The following is a 17,704-nucleotide window of genomic DNA, read 5'->3' as shown; positions in this document are numbered from 1 at the left end:
GGCGTCGTTAATCAAAAGCGAAATCAAAGGAAACGATTTTAAGTGACACTTTTTGTGTTTTATATCGCTCATGTATTGGAGTCATTTCGGGCGGACGTCACCATGCTTTGGTTTCTTGAACAGAAAACGCCACTTGGTCTTTTTTTATGGGAAATGTGTACATTACTTTGAAATAAATAAGACCTTTGAAGTCACCGGAAGTCTGTTGAAAATAAGAAAGGGCGGTTTAATGGGGTGGACTGAACGACAGGCCGTTGCTAAATAACATTTATGGAGCTGTATTTCAATGAGGAAGTTCGGCGTTCTTGGCCGTTAAAAAAAAGGGAAACGTAAAGATAATTATTATTATTTGTCCTTTTATTCGGCCATTGTATTGGATCAGTAGTGTGTCGACTTAATAGTAAACGGTGGAGAGAATAGGCAGTGGGGAAATGCGGAAATGGTCAAAAAAAGATCTTTCGACGCGGCCAAAGTTTGTAGAAAACGGCGAAGGGAAACGGGTACCTTTCCAGGAAAATCACGAAGGCGAAAATATTTCGACGGCGATTTCTTTTCGGCAGAAAATTGAAATTCGCGATCGGGTTTGAAAAGAAACTCTTTAAGTCCGCCGGGAGGGCGGTCCGACGGCCGGCGCGGCGGTGACGCGGCAGCATGCGATTGGCCGCCTTCCGCGAATGGAAATGAGCCGGGCGAAAGCGGTGACGTCATAGCGGCCTCCCTCCTCCCTCCCCCTCCCTCCGCCACCAAATGACAGTGAGCGAAACAAACATGGCGTCGTCGTCGGCGGCGGCGTTGAGCGGACGCGGCTTCCTGCCAACTTTGCTGCTCCTGGGCCACCTGTGGGGCGAGGCGGCGGGCGCCACGCGGATCCTCGGCATGCGGCTGGAGCGCAGCGACATGCCGGCCGGGACCACCGAGCGCGGCGTGATCCAGGTCACCGAGGGCAGCGACGTCTTGGTCCGGTTCTACGGGCTCCACTTGTTCCCCAACAGCTCGGCGCTCGTCCGCTTCACCGAGCTGTACGCCAGCGACGCGGAGGACGACGCCCTGGGCGCCGTGGAGGTGGCCCTCAACCGGACGTGCCCGGAGCACAGCAAGGACCTGGTGGTGAAGGGCGCCATGAACGTCAGCAACCGCAACACGGCCGGCCTGGCCAGCGTCGCCGTCAAGCAGCTCCGCAAGAGCGAGGTGGTCAAGGTGTTCGCCCTGTGCGTGCGGGACCCCCTGGACCCCCCGGACGAGTGGTCGCTGCTGGACGAGCGCGACGGCAGGATGCGGGTGGTGGAGGTCAAGAAGTCGCTGCTGCCCATTTGGCTTCAGGTGAGGCGAACTGCGACCCAAAAGACCGGGAAACGGACTGGAGGGCTTCGAGCCAAACTCAAATCGACCCTTTTGCTTTTGGCTCCAAAGTAGGACCGGGGGTGCTTTCTCTGAACTTTATTTTTACGGCCAAATCCTTTGTGACAAAATGGCCAACCGAGCAGTCCAAAATTATACAGGTAACATCCGACCGAGTGGTCGTAAGTTGAAATCCATTCAAAATGTTCAATCGAGACTCGGAGGCTAAATGCCACGCAAACTCCGCCTTCTCTGGTGCCATCACACGGTCGATTGCTGTGCGAGTGTGTTGTGTGACGTGCTGGTTGGCCAAAATTGTCGCGCGCGTTGCCGGCCTGCTAGCGCGTTGCGCTGCTAGGTGTAGAATTAAAATGTTAAAAATAGGGTCTTGTGGTCGTAAGTCGGATGTTACCTGTGCCAAAATGTGTCAAATTTTGTATGCAGCGATTAAAAAAAAAAATGTATACACAGGTAACATCCAACTTACGACCGAGTTCCGTTCCGACCAAACGGTTGTAAGTCAAAATGGTCGTAAGTGGAAATCGCTACTAGATAGCCGGCTAGCTAGACGAGAAAATGTCCGACGGCGGTGGCAAATCTAACGCGACCCCGGTCCCGCCCCCCCCCACTCCAGGTGATCCTGATCTCCTTCCTGCTGGTCCTGTCGGGCATGTTCAGCGGCCTGAACCTGGGCCTGATGGCCCTGGACCCCATGGAGCTGCGCATCGTGCAGAGCTGCGGCACGGACAAGGAGAAGAAGTACGCCCGCAAGATCGAGCCCATCCGGCGCCAGGGCAACTACCTGCTGTGCTCGCTGCTCCTGGGCAACGTCCTGGTCAACACCACGCTGACCATCCTGCTGGACGACCTGACCAAGTCGGGCGTGGGGGCGGTGGTGGCCTCCACCGTGGGCATCGTCATCTTCGGCGAGATCGTCCCCCAGGCGCTGTGCTCGCGCCACGGCCTGGCGGTGGGCGCCAACACCATCCTGGTCACCAAGCTCTTCATGCTCCTCACCTTCCCGCTGTCGTGGCCCATCAGCAAGCTGCTGGACTGCGCGCTGGGCCAGGAGATCGGCACGGTGTACAACCGCGAGAAGCTGGTGGAGATGCTGCGGGTGACGGAGCCCTACAACGACCTGGTCAAGGAGGAGCTCAACATGATCCAGGGGGCGCTGGAGCTGCGCACCAAGACGGTGGAGGACGTGATGACGCCGCTGGGCAACTGCTTCATGATCCGCAGCGAGGCCCTGCTGGACTTTGACACCATGTCGGAGATCATGGAGAGCGGCTACACCCGCATCCCCGTCTACGAGGGCGAGCGCTCCAACGTCGTCGACGTGCTCTTCGTCAAGGACTTGGCCTTCGTCGACCCCGACGACAGCACCACGCTCAAGACCATCACCAAGTTCTACAACCGCCCCGTGCACTTTGTCTTCCACGACACCAAGCTGGACTCCATGCTGGAGGAGTTCAAAAAAGGTCGGTTCCGCCCGGCGGGCGGGCGGGTGGGCGGAGCTTCCCGTCGGCTACGCCAAATTCGCGGACGCCGTCTTGGAAGGTCTCCAAGATGGCGGCCGAGCGCCTTTCTACAAATTGGTTAGCCGAGACGTGCCGGACGTGGAAACGTTGGCCGCGCTTTACACTTTGCAATGCTAACTGCTAACCGCTAACCTGAGCTGCCTGTCGACGCTCTGCTCAGCAAATGCGAGTCTCCCGTCAGTTTTGGGGGTGTCGCGTCACCGCGTGGCTCAAAACGCAAGATCGGCGCCAGAAACACAGCTCCCTTTCAACTTTGCGTCTTTTAGAATAATAATAATAAGAATAATAAAAAATAATAATAATAGGTTTCATGTATAAGCGCTTTTCTTCTTTTCTTTTCACTCTGTGGCAAAATTTCTGCCACTGCTTTCAAAGTCCCACCAAGAATGACAGTCAGCAAAACCAATTGTGCTTCTCTGGATTGGTTTTTTGCTAACGCCCCCCCCCCAGATAGTGGAAAGCAACAAGCTGGCTCGCTATCTATTAGCTATATAGCTATCTAGCTCACTGGCTATCTATTATCTATATACCTATCTAGCTATCCAGCTATCTATTAGCTATATAGCTATCTAGCTCACTGGCTATCTATTATCTATATACCTATCTAGCTGGCTATCTATCTATTAGCTATATAGCTATCTAGCTATCTGGCTCGCTGGCTATCTATATACCTATCTAGATGGCTATCTATCTATTAGCTATCTAGGTAGCTGGCTAACTATTATCTATATACCTATCTAGCTGGCTGTCTATCTATTAGCTATATAGCTATCTAGGTAGCTGGCTATCTATTATCTATATACCTATCTAGCTCACTGGCTATCTATTATCTATATACCTATCTAGCTATCTATTAGCTATCTAGCTAGCTGGCTATCTATTATCTATATACCTATCTAGCTGGCTATCTATTAGCTATATAGCTAACTGGCTATCTATTAGCTAGATAGCTATCTAGCTAGCTGGCTGTCTATTATCAATAGCTATCTGGCCAGTTAGCTGTAAAATGACCTTGAAAGGCGCTTATAAATGAAACATTATTATTATTATTGGTATTATTATGTATTATTATTATTATCAGCTTTTTTCATTTATTTGCTATTATTATTAGCTATCTATTAGTTAGCTAACTATCTACCGAGCTATCTTTTAGCTCTCAGAATCAGAAAACCTTTATTCGTCCCACAATGGGGAAATTTGCATCTATTAGCAAGCACGCTTTCTATCTATTTGAGTTACTTCCGGGTTGAGTGAACGCTGGCGCTTGAGGTTGTCGCTGCTCACCCACAGAAAAACAATATCCTGTGACCTTGAGAGTTTTGAAAGGTGCTTATAAATGAAACACATTATTATTATTATTATTATTAAACGGCCGCTTGTTGTTGCCTTAGTTGACCTCGGCGCTCGCACTCGTGCACTTCCTCTTGGCCTCCCCCGTGTCCGCCATCTTGGCTCAGGTCATCCTTAAAAGCGCGCTATTTCGCAACGAGGCTCGAGAGGAGTCACTTCCTGCCGGGTGTCAGTCACCCCTAAGCCCCTCCCCCGCTAGCTTGCCGCCGCCGCTGTTGTCGTGGCGGCGAGCCAACAAAAATCTCGGCGGTGCTTGTCGCTCCGGCGCGGCGGGAGGGTTTGACTACAAACACAGCGGGGGGCCACGCCGCCGCCTTGACTCGCGAGTTCAAGTCGTCCCGCGGCCGGGCTTTCAAGTCCAAACACCAGCGATGGCTGAACATATTGCAGATGACGCAAATCGGCCAGTTGAGCTTGCCGGTACGCCGAGTTCCGCGCGCCGCTGCCGGGCGTCGGTTGCCGCGGTGACGGGGTCCGGTTCGACTGGCGGGTGACCTTCCGAGACGGCAACCCCCCGCCGTTCGCCGTGATGAAAATTTCAGGCCGGCGGCGGGAAGTCGCGGCGGGAGGCGGCAAAGTTCAAGCGGCGCTACCTTCGCCTTGAAGGTCACGGCTGAGAAACATGGAGGCCGAAAATGGCCGATCGCGGCGTGCGAGCAAATTTGACACCCCCAAAAATCTCTTTCCTTATCTTTAAAACAAAAAACAACATTCAACCATTCAAAAATATGTATTTACTATCTATCTACTAGTATATCTAATAGATAGCTAGCTAGCTACTAGCTAGCTAGCTATAGATAGATAGATAGGTAGCCAGCTATCTATTATCTTTATAGCTATCGAGCTAGTTAGCAAGCTAGCTAGGTTTCCAACATGCCCTGTGACAGTAAAATGACCTTGAGAGTTTTGAAAGGCGCTTAGAAATGAAAATTATTATTGTTATTATTATTATTATTATTATCAGTTATGTTTTATTTATTTGTATTATTAGATATCTATTAGTTAGCTAGCTATCTACCACGCTACCTGTTATCTAGCAAGCTTTCTATCTATTTGAGTTACTTCCGGGTTGAGTGAACGCTGGCGCGTGTGGTTGCCGCTGCTCACCCACTGGAAAAAAAAACTTATCCTGTGACTGTAAAGTGACCTTGAGAGTTTTGAAAGGTGCTTAGAAATGAAACATATTATTATTATTATTTGCTAGCTAGCTCGCTATCTATTTGAGTTACTTCCAGGTTGATTGAACGCTGGCGCATGTGGTCGTAATGGCCACAAGTCCAAATGGTCGTAAGTTGAAATCCATTCAAAGTGTTGAATAGAGACTCGTAGGCTAAATGACTGGCAAACTCCTTCCCTCTGGTGCCATCACACGATCGATTGCTGTGCGAGTGTGTGACATGCTGGCTGGCCAAAATTGTCATACGCGTTGCATTGCCAGGCGTAGAATTAAAATGTTTAAAATAGGCTCTGGAGGTCGTGGTCGTAAGTTGAGCCGGTCGTAAGTTGGATGTCACCTGTATAAGTCACATTAGAAACATGATGTAAACAGTTTAACCAAATAAGCCATTGAAAAATGTCACGCCGATCAATCAATCTGTGGCTTGCTGATCAATCAACAGAATGTTTGTATTGCTATAACTTTATTCGAATTTGTCGCTTGACGTATTGTCGCTTTGCCGAAGCCGGTTTGGGCGCCCGCCTCGTCTTTGTTCAAACAACACGGCTGTGTGTGTGTGTGTGTGTGTGTGTGTGTGTGTGTGTGTGTGTGTGTGTGTGTGTGTGTGTGTGTGTGTGTGCGTGTGCGTGTGCGCGCGCGTGCGTGTGCGCGCGTGTGTGTATCTTTGGCGAGGCTCTTTTGTTGGTGTTTGCTCCAATCATTTCTCAAGTCTCCTTGACAGCTCGTCCTCCGTCACCTCTGCACTTTGACCCCAAGACCCCGCCCCCACCCACTCGCTCGCGCACAACGTGTCGCTCGCAAAACATTTTTTACTCTCTCTCGCCTTCTCGTTAGCCAACCCGCCGCTGATGACATCATCCGGGCGCACCTGAAACTCAAGCCCTGGCGCTTTGTCAAGCGGGCGTGTGCCTCTTCGTAATAATAATAAGAATAATAATAATAATACATATCATTTCTAAGCGGCTTTCAAAATTCTCAAGGTCACGTTACAGTCACAGGATGATTTTTTTTTTGTGGGTGAGCAGCGGCAGCCACACGCGCCCGCATTCACTCAAACCGGAAGTAACTCAAACAGATAGATTGCAAATGGAGAGATAGCTAGCTAGCTCCATAGCTAATAGCTAGATAGATAACTCGCCAGCTAGATAATAATAATACTAATACAAAACTCTCAAATAGAGAGCTAGCTAGCAAATTACCTAGATAGCTAATAGCTAGATAGATAGATATATAGATAGATGGATAGCAAATAGAGAGCTAGCTAGCTCGATACCTAATAGCTAAATAGATAGATATTTAATAGCTAGATAGCCAGCTAATAGCTAGATAGATAGCCAGCTAGATAGCAAGTAGAGAGCTAGCCAGATACCCAATAGATAGCAAGTAGCGAGCCAGCTAGATAGTTAGCTCATAACTAAACACTGACAATTGCCATCTAGCGTGTTTCCTTTTGGATGATTGTTAGCTAACTATATAGCCAGCTACAGAGTTAGCTAGTTATCTCTTGCTGCGTGCCATCAGGCTAACGGGTGACGATAACCACGGAGCGGGAAAGGCAACCCGGGTGTCAACCAGGAAAGGGTGCTCACGACAAAGCTGGCCACTCCATTTCCTTCAAAGAGGAATAGCGCCTCGTGAATAGCGCCATGCTAATAAAGCAAAATGGTCGCCGTCTTGTCAGGCGGGCGGCGTGTTCGCTTCGGCGCTAAGCTGCGGACGGCGTTGGCGCCTTTGCTTAGCTGGGGAGGAGAACACGGCACTAAAGTCAGCCTGGGACGAGTCGCTACATGTTAGCTACGCTCACCTGTGTGTGTGTGTGTGTGTGTCCGTTTGAAAGGCTCAGCGTAATGTGGGACTGACAGGCGTGCACGTACAGTGATACCTCAGCTTACGTTAGCTAACGAACATTAAATTGGCGGGAATATAATCTTGGCATACGAACCAGTTTTTGGCAGACGAACCAAACCACACGGTGGCTGGCGGACTAGTTTTCGTCACCTCTTTTTTTTTTAGTGCAGATGTGGTTTGTTATCGAGTGGAGTACTTTTGCTTTTTTTGGGAGCGAAAAAGACCCCACCACAGGCGAGTGTTACGCCGAATAAAACACAAAAGAAAATGACAGTCGAGCAGAAGAAAGAGATCATCTAAAAACACCAACCAGGTGTGCATCTGTGTGACTTAGCTGTCCCAGTAGCAGTATGCTAAGTTGCTACGTGTGGCTAAGGGTGTTTCTAAGATACGGTCAAAGCAATAGAAGAGAGTTGAAAAACCTGTTGATTTGGATGAATGAAAAGAAGCTAGCAGGGGACATTGTGAGTGAGGGTATTATCGCCCAGAAAGCACGGCAACTTCACTCGGATATCATCAAGAGGCAACTACTTCAATGACCATCACAAAGGTCAATAAAACAACTTCATTATACAGTACAGTGTATTTTTTTTCCATTACAATCCAGTAGCACATTTATTGTACGTAAAATAAGGTCTATTTTTGTGTAGTATTAAGGCTTATTTAGTAGAAAATTATGTTTTATGGGGACCTGGGAACGGATTATTCTCATTTGAATGGTTTCTTATGGCAAATAAGTGTTTGGGAGAATATGTTTTTGCCTTACACACAGTTTCTGGGAACCAATTAAGTTTGTAAGCTGATGTATCACTGTACTTTGTGCAGTTTTAAGGCCTATTAAGTCAAAAAGTACGTTTTATGGGGACCTGGAAACGGATTATTCTCATTGTAATGGTTTCCTGTGGGAAATTAATGTTTGGAATACACACTTTTCGCCTTACACACCCTTTCTGGGAACCGATTAAGTTTGTAAGCTGAGGTATCGCTGTACACGTGTTGGACTGTCCTGGACTGAAGATGTTTGCGAATGAGAGGCCCACTGCGGATGCGTTCAAAGCCCCTGGGATTTCCAGATTTCTCACTATTTTGCGGATGCAGCTTCTTCTGCCGCGAAAGGCGTTTTGTTGCTCAGCCCGAAATGTTGTTTTTTTGGCTCCTCGCCCCTAATTAGGCAAATCGCACCTGGCCATCGTGCAGAAGGTGAACAACGAGGGCGAGGGTGACCCCTTCTACGAGGTGCTCGGTCTGGTCACGCTGGAGGACGTCATCGAGGAGATCATCAAATCGGAGATTCTGGACGAGTCGGATCAATACAGTGAGTGGGCCGTCCGTCATGGCCGCCGTCATGGCCGCCCGTCATGGCCGCCGTCTGACTTTGCCTGCTTTTGATTAGCCGACAACCGAACCAGGAAGAAGGTGGCGCCCGACAAGAACAAGAGGGACTTTTCGGCCTTCAAGCACGAGAGCGAGTCCAAGGTGAAGATCTCGCCTCAGCTGCTGCTGGCGGCCCACCGCTTCCTGGCCACAGGTGGGCGTCGCCGTCCGTCGGATGGCGGATCTCGCCGGTTTACGGAGCGGGCGTTTGCGGGTGTTTTGCGCAGAGGTGGCCCTGTTCAGCCCGACTCAGATCTCGGACAAGGTTCTGTTGCGGATGCTGCGCCACCCGGACGTCGTCCAGGAGATCAAGTTCAACGAGAGCGACAAGCGCTCGCCGCAGAATTACGTCTACCAGAGGGGGAAATCCGTCGACTACTTCATCCTCATCTTGCAGGTCAAAAATTATTTCACAAAAAAGACACAAAAAAAGCCCAAAAGATTCTTTATAAAATATTTGTTTTATGCAATGTCAACTAAAAAACGACGTTATTATTATTATTATTAGTAGTAGTAGTAGTAGTAGTATTATAAAAAAGCCAAAAAAAAAACAAATAAAGATCCCCCAAAAAATGCCCGCAGAAAAATCCAAAAAACCAACAAAAGCAAATAAAAAGCCAAAAAAGCCAATAAAGGAAAAAAGAAAGCCAAAAAGCAACAAAAAAGCAGCAAAAAAGCAAATAAAAAGCCCCAAAAAGGCAATAAATCAAAAAATAGCCAAAATTTTAAAAAAAGCCCAAAAAAGCCAAAAAAAGCAACAAAAAAACAAATAAAAATCCCCAAAAAGTCAATGAAGCAAAGACAAAGAAAGCCAAACATTAAAAAAAGCCAAAAATGCCCCAAAAAAAGAAAAAGAAGCCAAAAAAAGCAACAAAAAAGCAAATAAAAAGCCCCAAAAAAGCCAATAAAGCACAAAAAAAAGGCACAACAAAAGGTTTCTTCAGATGGAAGCTTTTGCACACCGCCCGCCCGCATTGGCGAAATGGACGTGACGCAAGGGCGAGTGTGGCGCTGGCTGCCTTGCGTCTTGGATTTCATCAACTCTCCCAACTTTTCTTCTATTTTGTCCTTCCAAAGTCCGCTCGTCAATCATTGACTCGTTAGCCGAGGCCGCTAATTGACCCACTTTTCCTTCTATGACTCACAGAAAGGAGTTATTATTATTATTATTATTATAAAAAAACAAAGAAAACTAAATAATAGATAGCTAGATCGCCAGTAAGCCAGCCAGATAGCTAATAATAATAATAATAATAATACATTTGATTTCCAAGCGCCTTTCAAAACTTTCAAGGTCACTTTACAGTCACCGGATCAGTTTCTGTCGGTGAGCAGCAGCAACCACATGCGCCAGCGTTCACTCAACCCGGAAGTAACTGAAATAGAGAGATAGAAAGCTAGCTAGCTCGCTAATAGATAGCTAATAATACTAATAATAATATTTCATTTATAAGCGCCTTTCAAAACTCTCAAGGTCACTTTACAGTGACAGGATACAGTTTTTCTGTGGGTGAGCAGCGGCAGCCCCACGCGCCAGTTTTCACCCAACCTGGAAGTAACTGAAATTGATAGAAAGCTAGCTAGCTAGCTAGCTAATAGATAGCTAATAATAACAATAATCCATTTCATTTCTAAGGGCCTTTCAAAACTCTCATGGTCACTTTACAGTCATACGATAGCTAGCTAGCTAGATAGCCAAATAGCTAGCTACATAGCTAATATATAGTTATCTATTAACTAGCTAATAATAATCATGACAATAATACAAGAGAGAAATAAATAGATAGCAAATAGCTAGCTAGGTAGCCAGCTAGAAAGCCAGATTCAAAATGGCCCCCGAGAGGAAACGATGACTCCGCCCCCCATGATGGCCCCCCCGCCCCCAACCCACTTGACGTGTTTTTGTCCCCCTTCAGGGCCGAGTGGAAGTGGAGGCCGGCAACGAGAACATGAAGTTTGAGACGGGCCCCTTCTCCTACTACGGCATCATGGCTCTCAGCGCGCCCATGCTAGGTGAGTCGCGCTAAACTTTGTCCGCAGACGCAAAGTTAGCTCACATGAATGACAAACCACTTCAGTTCATTAGCATCCATTTGTCACTTTAAAGGACAACCGACACCGCCGGACAAGTTGGGCCCATAATTTGTAAAATCACTTCTAGCTACGGTGGATAATCATGCTATATTGTGTTTATTAGCTAGCTAGCTACGGCAGATAATCATGCTATATTGTGTTTATTTTTTGTGTTTATTAGCTAGTTAGCTAGCTACGGTATATAATCATGCTATATTGTGTTTATTAGCTAGCTAGCTAGCTAGCTACGGTAAAAATAATAATAGTAACTCATTCACTACCAGACGTACGGGGGTGTGTCCACTCCAGTGCCAGGGTTTTTGTCATTGTCACTTAAATTGCCGGACCCACAGAATAGTGACTTTTAGGACCACATCAACATTCAATTTGGCGTCAGAAACCTGAGACTCTCTTTTTTTCATCAGAAAAAAAGGTTGATTCCTAAGTGATATAGGTCTGGAGTTATGTGAGCTTGAAATGGGGGCAGATGTACAAAATACAATGCGGTACATGCATGTCGGTTTATATAGCGCTTTTAGCTGGCTAGCTCTTGGCTATATGACTATTAGCTATTTATTAGCTATCCATTATCTGGCTGGCTTGCTTTCTATCTATTTGAGTTACTTCCGGGATGAGTGAACGCTGGCACGTGTGGCTGCCGCTACTCACCCATAGAAAAAGTGACCTTGAGAGTTTTGAAAGGCGCTTGTAAATGAAACGTATTATTCTGATTGTTATCATTAGCTATCTATTAGCTAGCTAGCTTTCTATCTAGGAGTTGTTTTTTTGTTTGTATTTTATTTTTTGGAAGACGTGCTCACCTTGTTTGTGCGTTGCTATCACGGCGCCGCACCTTTTTGTCCTCCCCCGTCCTCCCCCACCCGGGTCACCCTTTGTACTTTTCTCCTCTCAGCGGCCGCCCCCCGGCCTCGCCGTCACTCCTTTAAGAGGTTTTCACTTTTGGCTTGGTTGCCAGGTAACCTCCGGCATGTCGGGGTCTCCTTAACACCGGAGGGGGAGGGGGGCGGGGTTAGCCTAGAAAGTCGCGGGAGAAAGCGTCCAAGTAGCACTAGCGGCTAACAAGGTAGCAGTCGACGTCATCACTCACCACCGCTCCCGATCCGAAATCCAAGTCCTGCTAACGAGCGAGCTAGCTAGCTCCAGGCTCACGGAACAAAAACCCAACGTAGAAAATAAAGCTCGGTGAATCCCTCCCATAGCTAGCTAGCTAGCTATTAGCTATTTTGAAAGGTGCTTATAAATGAAATGTATTACTATTATTATTATTATATGGCTATCTAGCTAGCTGTCTAGCATTCTATTAGCTCGTATCTAGCTTTCTATTTGCTATCTAGCTGGCTATCTATCTATCTTTCTATTTGCTATCAAGCTAGCTAGCTCTCCATTTGATATCGAGCTGGCTATCTTATCTATCTATCTAGCTAGCTTTTGGCTATCTATTAGCTTGTGAGCTAGCTTTCTATCTTTTTGATTTATTCCGGGTTGAGTGAACGCTGGCGCGTGTGGCTGCTGCTGCTCACCCACAGAAAAACTAATCCTGTGACTGTAAAGTGACCTTGAGACTTTTGAAAGGTGCTTAGAAATAAAATATGTATTTCTTCACTTCTTTTTATTTATTTAGCTATCCAGCTATCTATCTATCCATCTAGCTACCTAGCTAGCTATCTATTTGCGATCTATTAGCTGGCTATGTAGCTGGCTATATACTAGCTATATAGCTATCTAGCCTGCTAGCTATTTAACTAGCGAGCTATTCGCTATCTATTAGCAATCTAGCTAGCTTTTTATCTATTTGAGTCACTACTTCCGGGTGAAGTGAAGGCTAGCGCGTGTGGCTGCCGCTGCTCACCCACAGAAAAACTGATTCTGTGACTGAAAAGTGGCCTTGAGAGTTTTGAAAGGAGCTTATAAATGAAATTTATTATTATTATTATTATGAGCTATCTATTAGCTAGCTAGCTAGCTAGACTTGTATCTATTCCCGCTGCTCAGTCACAGAAAAACATCATCCTGTGACTGAAAAGTGACCTTGAGAGTTTTGAAAGGCGCTGATAAATGAAAAGGAGTCTTCTTTTTTTGCCATGACTCACCGAGGCCCCCTGCTGGACGGTTCTCGCTGCCGCGTCATCGGCTCTCGACCCACTTTGGGCGATACCCACCTCGGGCGCCATCTTTTGGCGGGACGAACGGCGTGAGAAGATGGCAGCGGCGGCTAAGCCCCGCCCCCCCAGCCCCTACAGCTTCCTCGTGTCCCAGCAGGTTGATTTTTGTGGTTTTTCGGGTGTCTTAACGCACGCCCCCTTTTTGTGCCCGGCCAGAGTTCCGCTCGCCGTCGCACCTGAGCGGGCTGAACCGCACGACGTCCCTGAGCGGCGCCGACCGGGCCGAGTCGCTGTTGGGCGGCGGCGGCGGCGGCAGCAGCGGCCAGCTCAACACGCAACTCAGCAGTCAGCTCAACTGCAGCACCGTCTACACGCCCGATTTCTACGTGCGGGCGCTCAGCGACCTGCAGTACGTCAAGGTACGTCTTTGGACCGCCGGGTGTCCAAGTGGAGGCCCGCGGGCCCAATCTGGGACCGTTATTTGTCACTGAGTCAGGAGTTAAAGTTCAGACAGAAAAACCTAACTAGTGAGCTAACTAGCGAGCTAGTTAGTGACCCGGAAGTAACTCAATAGATAGAAAGCTAGCTAGCTATCCGGGCAGCCAGCATGCTAGCCATTAACTATCTTAGCTAGCCAGCTGTTTTTGTATTTATTTGAGTAGCTAATAGATTGCTAATAATAGATAGAGAAAACTCTCAAGGTCACTTTAGTCACTGAATCAGTTTTTCTGTGGGTGAGCAGCGGCAGCCACACGCGCCAGCGTTCACTCAACACGGAATAGCTCAAATATATAGAAAGCTAGCTAGCTTATAAATATCCAGCTATATAGATTACTAAATAGATAGCTAATAGATAGCTAGCTCGATGGCTATATATTATATTATAGCTAATAGCTTGCTACATCGCTAGCTAGATAGCTAGGTAGTCATAACTAAGTAGCTAGCTAGAGAGAGTTAAACTAAATGAATGACAAGGGGAAAAATCTGCATTTAGTCTGAATATTTCTTGATTTATTTAGCTAGCTAACTAGCTAGCTATTTGCTATCTGCTGGCTGGCTGGCTATCTAGCTAGCTATCGATGAACTATATAGCTATCTAGCTGGCTATCTATTCGCTATATAGCTATCTATTAGCTATATCTCAGCTAGCTAGCTAGCTAGCTTTCTATCTATTTGAGTTACTTCCGGGTTGAGTAAACGCTGGCGCGTGTGGCTGCCGCTGCTCACCCACAGAAAAACTGATTCTGTGACTATAAAGTGACCTTGAGAGTTTTGATAGGTGCTTAGAAATGAAATGTATTATTATTATTATTATTATTATTGTTGTTGTTGTTGTCATTATATTATTATGATATTATTATTATTATTATTATTATTATTATTATTATATTATATTATATTGTTAATATTTTTATCATTATTATTGCCATTATTTTTGCCATTATTGCCACTATATTATTATTATTATTGTTATTTTAATATTATTTTAATGTAATTATTATATTTTATTTTGATATAATAATAATATTCATATATTATTATTATAATATTAATATTATTATATTATTCATATTATCCGTATTGTTATTATTTATATTATTATTATTGTGATTATTATGATGATGATTATGATATTATGATATTATTAATATTATATTATTATTATTATTATTATTATTATGACTTCTTTGTTATTATTTCTTAAAGAAGTGTGAGTGGAAGTCAAATGGCGAATGATTGACATTGCGTTCTAGATCAGCCGCTCGCAGTACCAGAACGGCCTGATGGCGTCGCGCCTGGACAGCACGCCACAGTCGCCGGTCAGCGTCCACCAGTCGCCCGCGCCGACGCCGCCCGACGCCGATGCCTCCGACGTGGCCCCGGGCGAGCTGGACTCAGAGGGCCCCTCGGAAAACGGGCCCGACGAGACGGCCGTGCTGCTTCTCAACCACCGCGGGCAGCCCGACCAAACTATCTAAACACCCGCCTTTTTCGTGTTTTTGACCCCGCCCCCCTCGCACGCTTGCACGCCGCCGCCAAAGAGACTCAGGGAGACCCCCGTCGCAAACCAAGGAAAAATCCAAAAATCACCCTCGTTCTGTCGTTTAGTTGGTGGACGTCGGGCGACAATCAGCGCCATGATGAATGGATGTCGCCATTTTGTGTCACAGGAACCAAAATGGAGGCGAGTTGACTCGAAGGGAACCAAAATGGAGGCGAGTTGACTCGAAGGGAAGCAAATTAAGTTTGTAGCGAGAAGGGAGGCGGGCCACGCCGCCCAAAGCAAGCCAAAGAATTCAAAGAATGACGTCGGAAGAGGGCGTCGTTGGTAACCCAGCTGGTCAGGAACACCCCTCCGCCATTTTAGTGCTACAAAATGGCGGCCGGCTGCGACCTTGATCTTCACAGGCACATCATGCTAAAAGTAAGAGCCGAGTAGTACGCCACCTTAAACCCCGCCCCCCCATCCATGAAAAATCAAGCGGTTATATTTTAAGCGGAATTAATTGATTTTCCAGATCGGGAAAATAAGGGAGTGGTTTGACCCCCCCAAAAAGTTATTTTGGAACCAAAGACAACATTTGGTGAGCTAAATTTGAGCGTTGCACCCATGACAGTTAGAATCCCAGATAACCCCGCCCCCCTCCGCAGTGAGAAGATGGAAACGTTTTGGACGGATGATTGACACTTTCCACAGTCCAGTTAGCAAAATCAAAGTGCATGCGTGCACTCTGATTGTCCTTTTTGCCTTCATAAAAAAGTTCAGGCGGAGCTAAGCTAGCTTGTGATGAATGGACAAGGATAGATGTGAGCTAGCTATCTAACTAGCTATCTAACTAGCTAACTAGCTAGCTATCTAGCTAGCTCGCTATCTAGCGAACTAGCTAGCTAACTAACTAGCCAGCTAACTTGCTAGGTAACTAGCTCACTAGTTGGCTAACTAACTAGCTAACGCTATCTAACCAGCTAACTAGCCAACTGACTACCTAACTAGTTAGTTAGCTATAACATTGGATAACTAGCTAGATAACTAGCCAGCTAACTACCTCACCAGTTGTCTCACTAACTAGCCAGCTAGCTAGCGAACAAGCCGGAAGCTCGCCATCTTGTCGGGTGAAATTTGTGTGCGCTTTCCCCTCGCCTAATCAAAAGTTGTTGTTTTTTTTTCCAGCTGGTCTTCTTGATCATTTTTGGAAATGATGGGGCTAGTAACGTTTTTGTTTCCGATGATTCACGTGAAATGTCACCTTTTTTTTTTCCTGTCACGCTATGAAGATTGGATCCAAATTGAGGAAAACAAACAAAAAAAAAACAAACAATCACGTCCGCCCCCCTTGTTTTGATGGAATTATTGACGGGAGCGTTTGTTTTGCTCACCTCCTCGGTTGAAAAGGTTGCGCTTGTTCTTTTGATCCAATTCGTCCTGTCAAATGGACGTCCTTTATTCTTGTTGTTGTTGTTGTTTTTTTTTTTGGGGGGGGGGGGGGGGGTGCTTCCAAATTTCCCTGGCGGCAACATTTGGGCGTTTTTTCGGTTCGTTTTGCGCTTTGATGAAAAGTTTTCTTCAGCCGTCGTCTGGACTTCTTTCAAGGTGTCTGACGTTTTGCTTCTCATCCAAGAGGCTTCATAAGCGAATTAAAATGTTTCTGGTAGCTCTGGCCCCATATATATATATATATATATATATATATATATATATATATATATATATATATATATATATATATATATATATATATATATATATATATATCCCTACAGTCCAGAGGTGGCAGTGCCAGACATCTGCTATGATAGGTCCCTGCTCGCAGGTTGGGGGGAGCAGAGGACTATTCTCTGAGGATCTAGCTAGCTATCTCGCTATCTATTTGCTATCTAGCTCCCTGGCCGGCAATCTAGCTAGCGATGTATTAGCTATATATCTATCTAGTTGGCTTGTTAGCTATCTAGATAGCTAGCTATTAGCTATCTATTGGCTATTTGAGTTAGTTCTGCCCCCCATGGTGATTTAGTGAGGGGTTTTGCTGTTTTATCAAAATAGCTTCCCCTTTCAAAGCATCTGTTTTCTTTGGCTAAGCTTGTAACCTCACTGTCGCCAGTGAGTGGTTGCTAGCTTTGAGGTGCTCACAATGTTGATCAAGTCTTTTTTTGAGAATTTGTTTAGTCTCCCCAATAATTGGATGTACCTTCATTTGTCTCGCAGTGGAGACGTTTCACAGCGGCAAAGTTATGAAAGGAAGAGGATAGGAAAGAAAGAAGTAGAAAAACAAAATACAGGAGCTGCTGGAAAGGCAACCACTCTCGCGGCGCCGTCTTGAAGGAACAAAAACAAATAATATGACAACACAGAGAGTCATTCATTCTCCAGCACTTGCTGTCCCCTCTTTGTGACATGAAGCAGTTCTAGATGAAAGAGGAGAGGATCAAAGCCTCCTTTTCAGCAGTGGATCAGGGACATCGTGGTGGAATGCGCACGTCGACTTCAAGCTAAATGTTGAAAGCAAACACGAAGCTGCCAAACGAAAAACAAAGTCATGTCCTCGGTTTGATAGCTACCAGCAACATTTTAGTTCGCTGGCGAAGCCTTTTGGATGACAAGCGAAACGTCCGACACCTTGAAAAAAAAATTCCAGATGACGGCTGAAGAAACCTTTTCACCGATGGACCACTCCTGTACCACTTAGAGCTTACACAGACGTTCGTTTTGCGCTGCACGTTTTCATCTTGAATACTGTCCATGCCAAAGACTTTGAGCGGCCGTCCTCAAACTGACCCCGCCGCGACCTCTGAAAGACGCTAAAAACAAACTCATTCTTGGAAAGGATGGACTTTCCCTTCCATATGCTAACAGGTGTGCGTGTGTCTTGAGCTAGCTAGCT

General features: G+C 46.2%; 1 protein-coding gene across 1 annotated transcript; it reads left to right on the top strand.

Moving 5' to 3' along the window:
* The first annotated feature begins 724 nt into the window (after positions 1–724).
* On the top strand, positions 725–16,269 carry LOC148899848 (metal transporter CNNM4-like). Its single transcript, XM_088995335.1, has 8 exons — positions 725–1,320; positions 1,973–2,819; positions 8,426–8,569; positions 8,648–8,782; positions 8,856–9,025; positions 10,545–10,641; positions 13,041–13,243; positions 14,579–16,269. The coding sequence occupies exons 1-8, from the start codon at positions 748–750 to the stop codon at positions 14,801–14,803; spliced, it is 2,394 nt and encodes a 797-aa protein (XP_088851461.1). The 5' UTR covers positions 725–747; the 3' UTR covers positions 14,804–16,269.
* Positions 16,270–17,704: the final 1,435 nt, after the last annotated feature.

This window comes from Hippocampus bargibanti, linkage group LG04, assembly GCF_051943395.1.
Source record: "Hippocampus bargibanti isolate YZ-2025 linkage group LG04, ASM5194339v1, whole genome shotgun sequence".
Taxonomy (NCBI): Eukaryota; Metazoa; Chordata; class Actinopteri; order Syngnathiformes; family Syngnathidae; genus Hippocampus; species Hippocampus bargibanti.
Note: the sequence above shows the minus strand (reverse complement) of the source record. Positions and strands in the feature narration are given on the sequence as shown.

What these genes read in the sequence shown, in the direction of transcription:
- LOC148899848 (XM_088995335.1), top strand. Translation starts at nt 748, where the DNA reads ATGACAGTGAGCGAAACAAACATGGCGTCGTCGTCGGCGGCGGCGTTG. An exon ending in GCTGGAGGAGTTCAAAAAAG is followed by an intron (nt 2,820 to 8,425) that starts GTCGGTTCCGCC and finishes GCCCCTAATTAG; the next exon opens with GCAAATCGCACCTGGCCATC. An exon ending in TCTCAGCGCGCCCATGCTAG is followed by an intron (nt 10,642 to 13,040) that starts GTGAGTCGCGCT and finishes GTGCCCGGCCAG; the next exon opens with AGTTCCGCTCGCCGTCGCAC.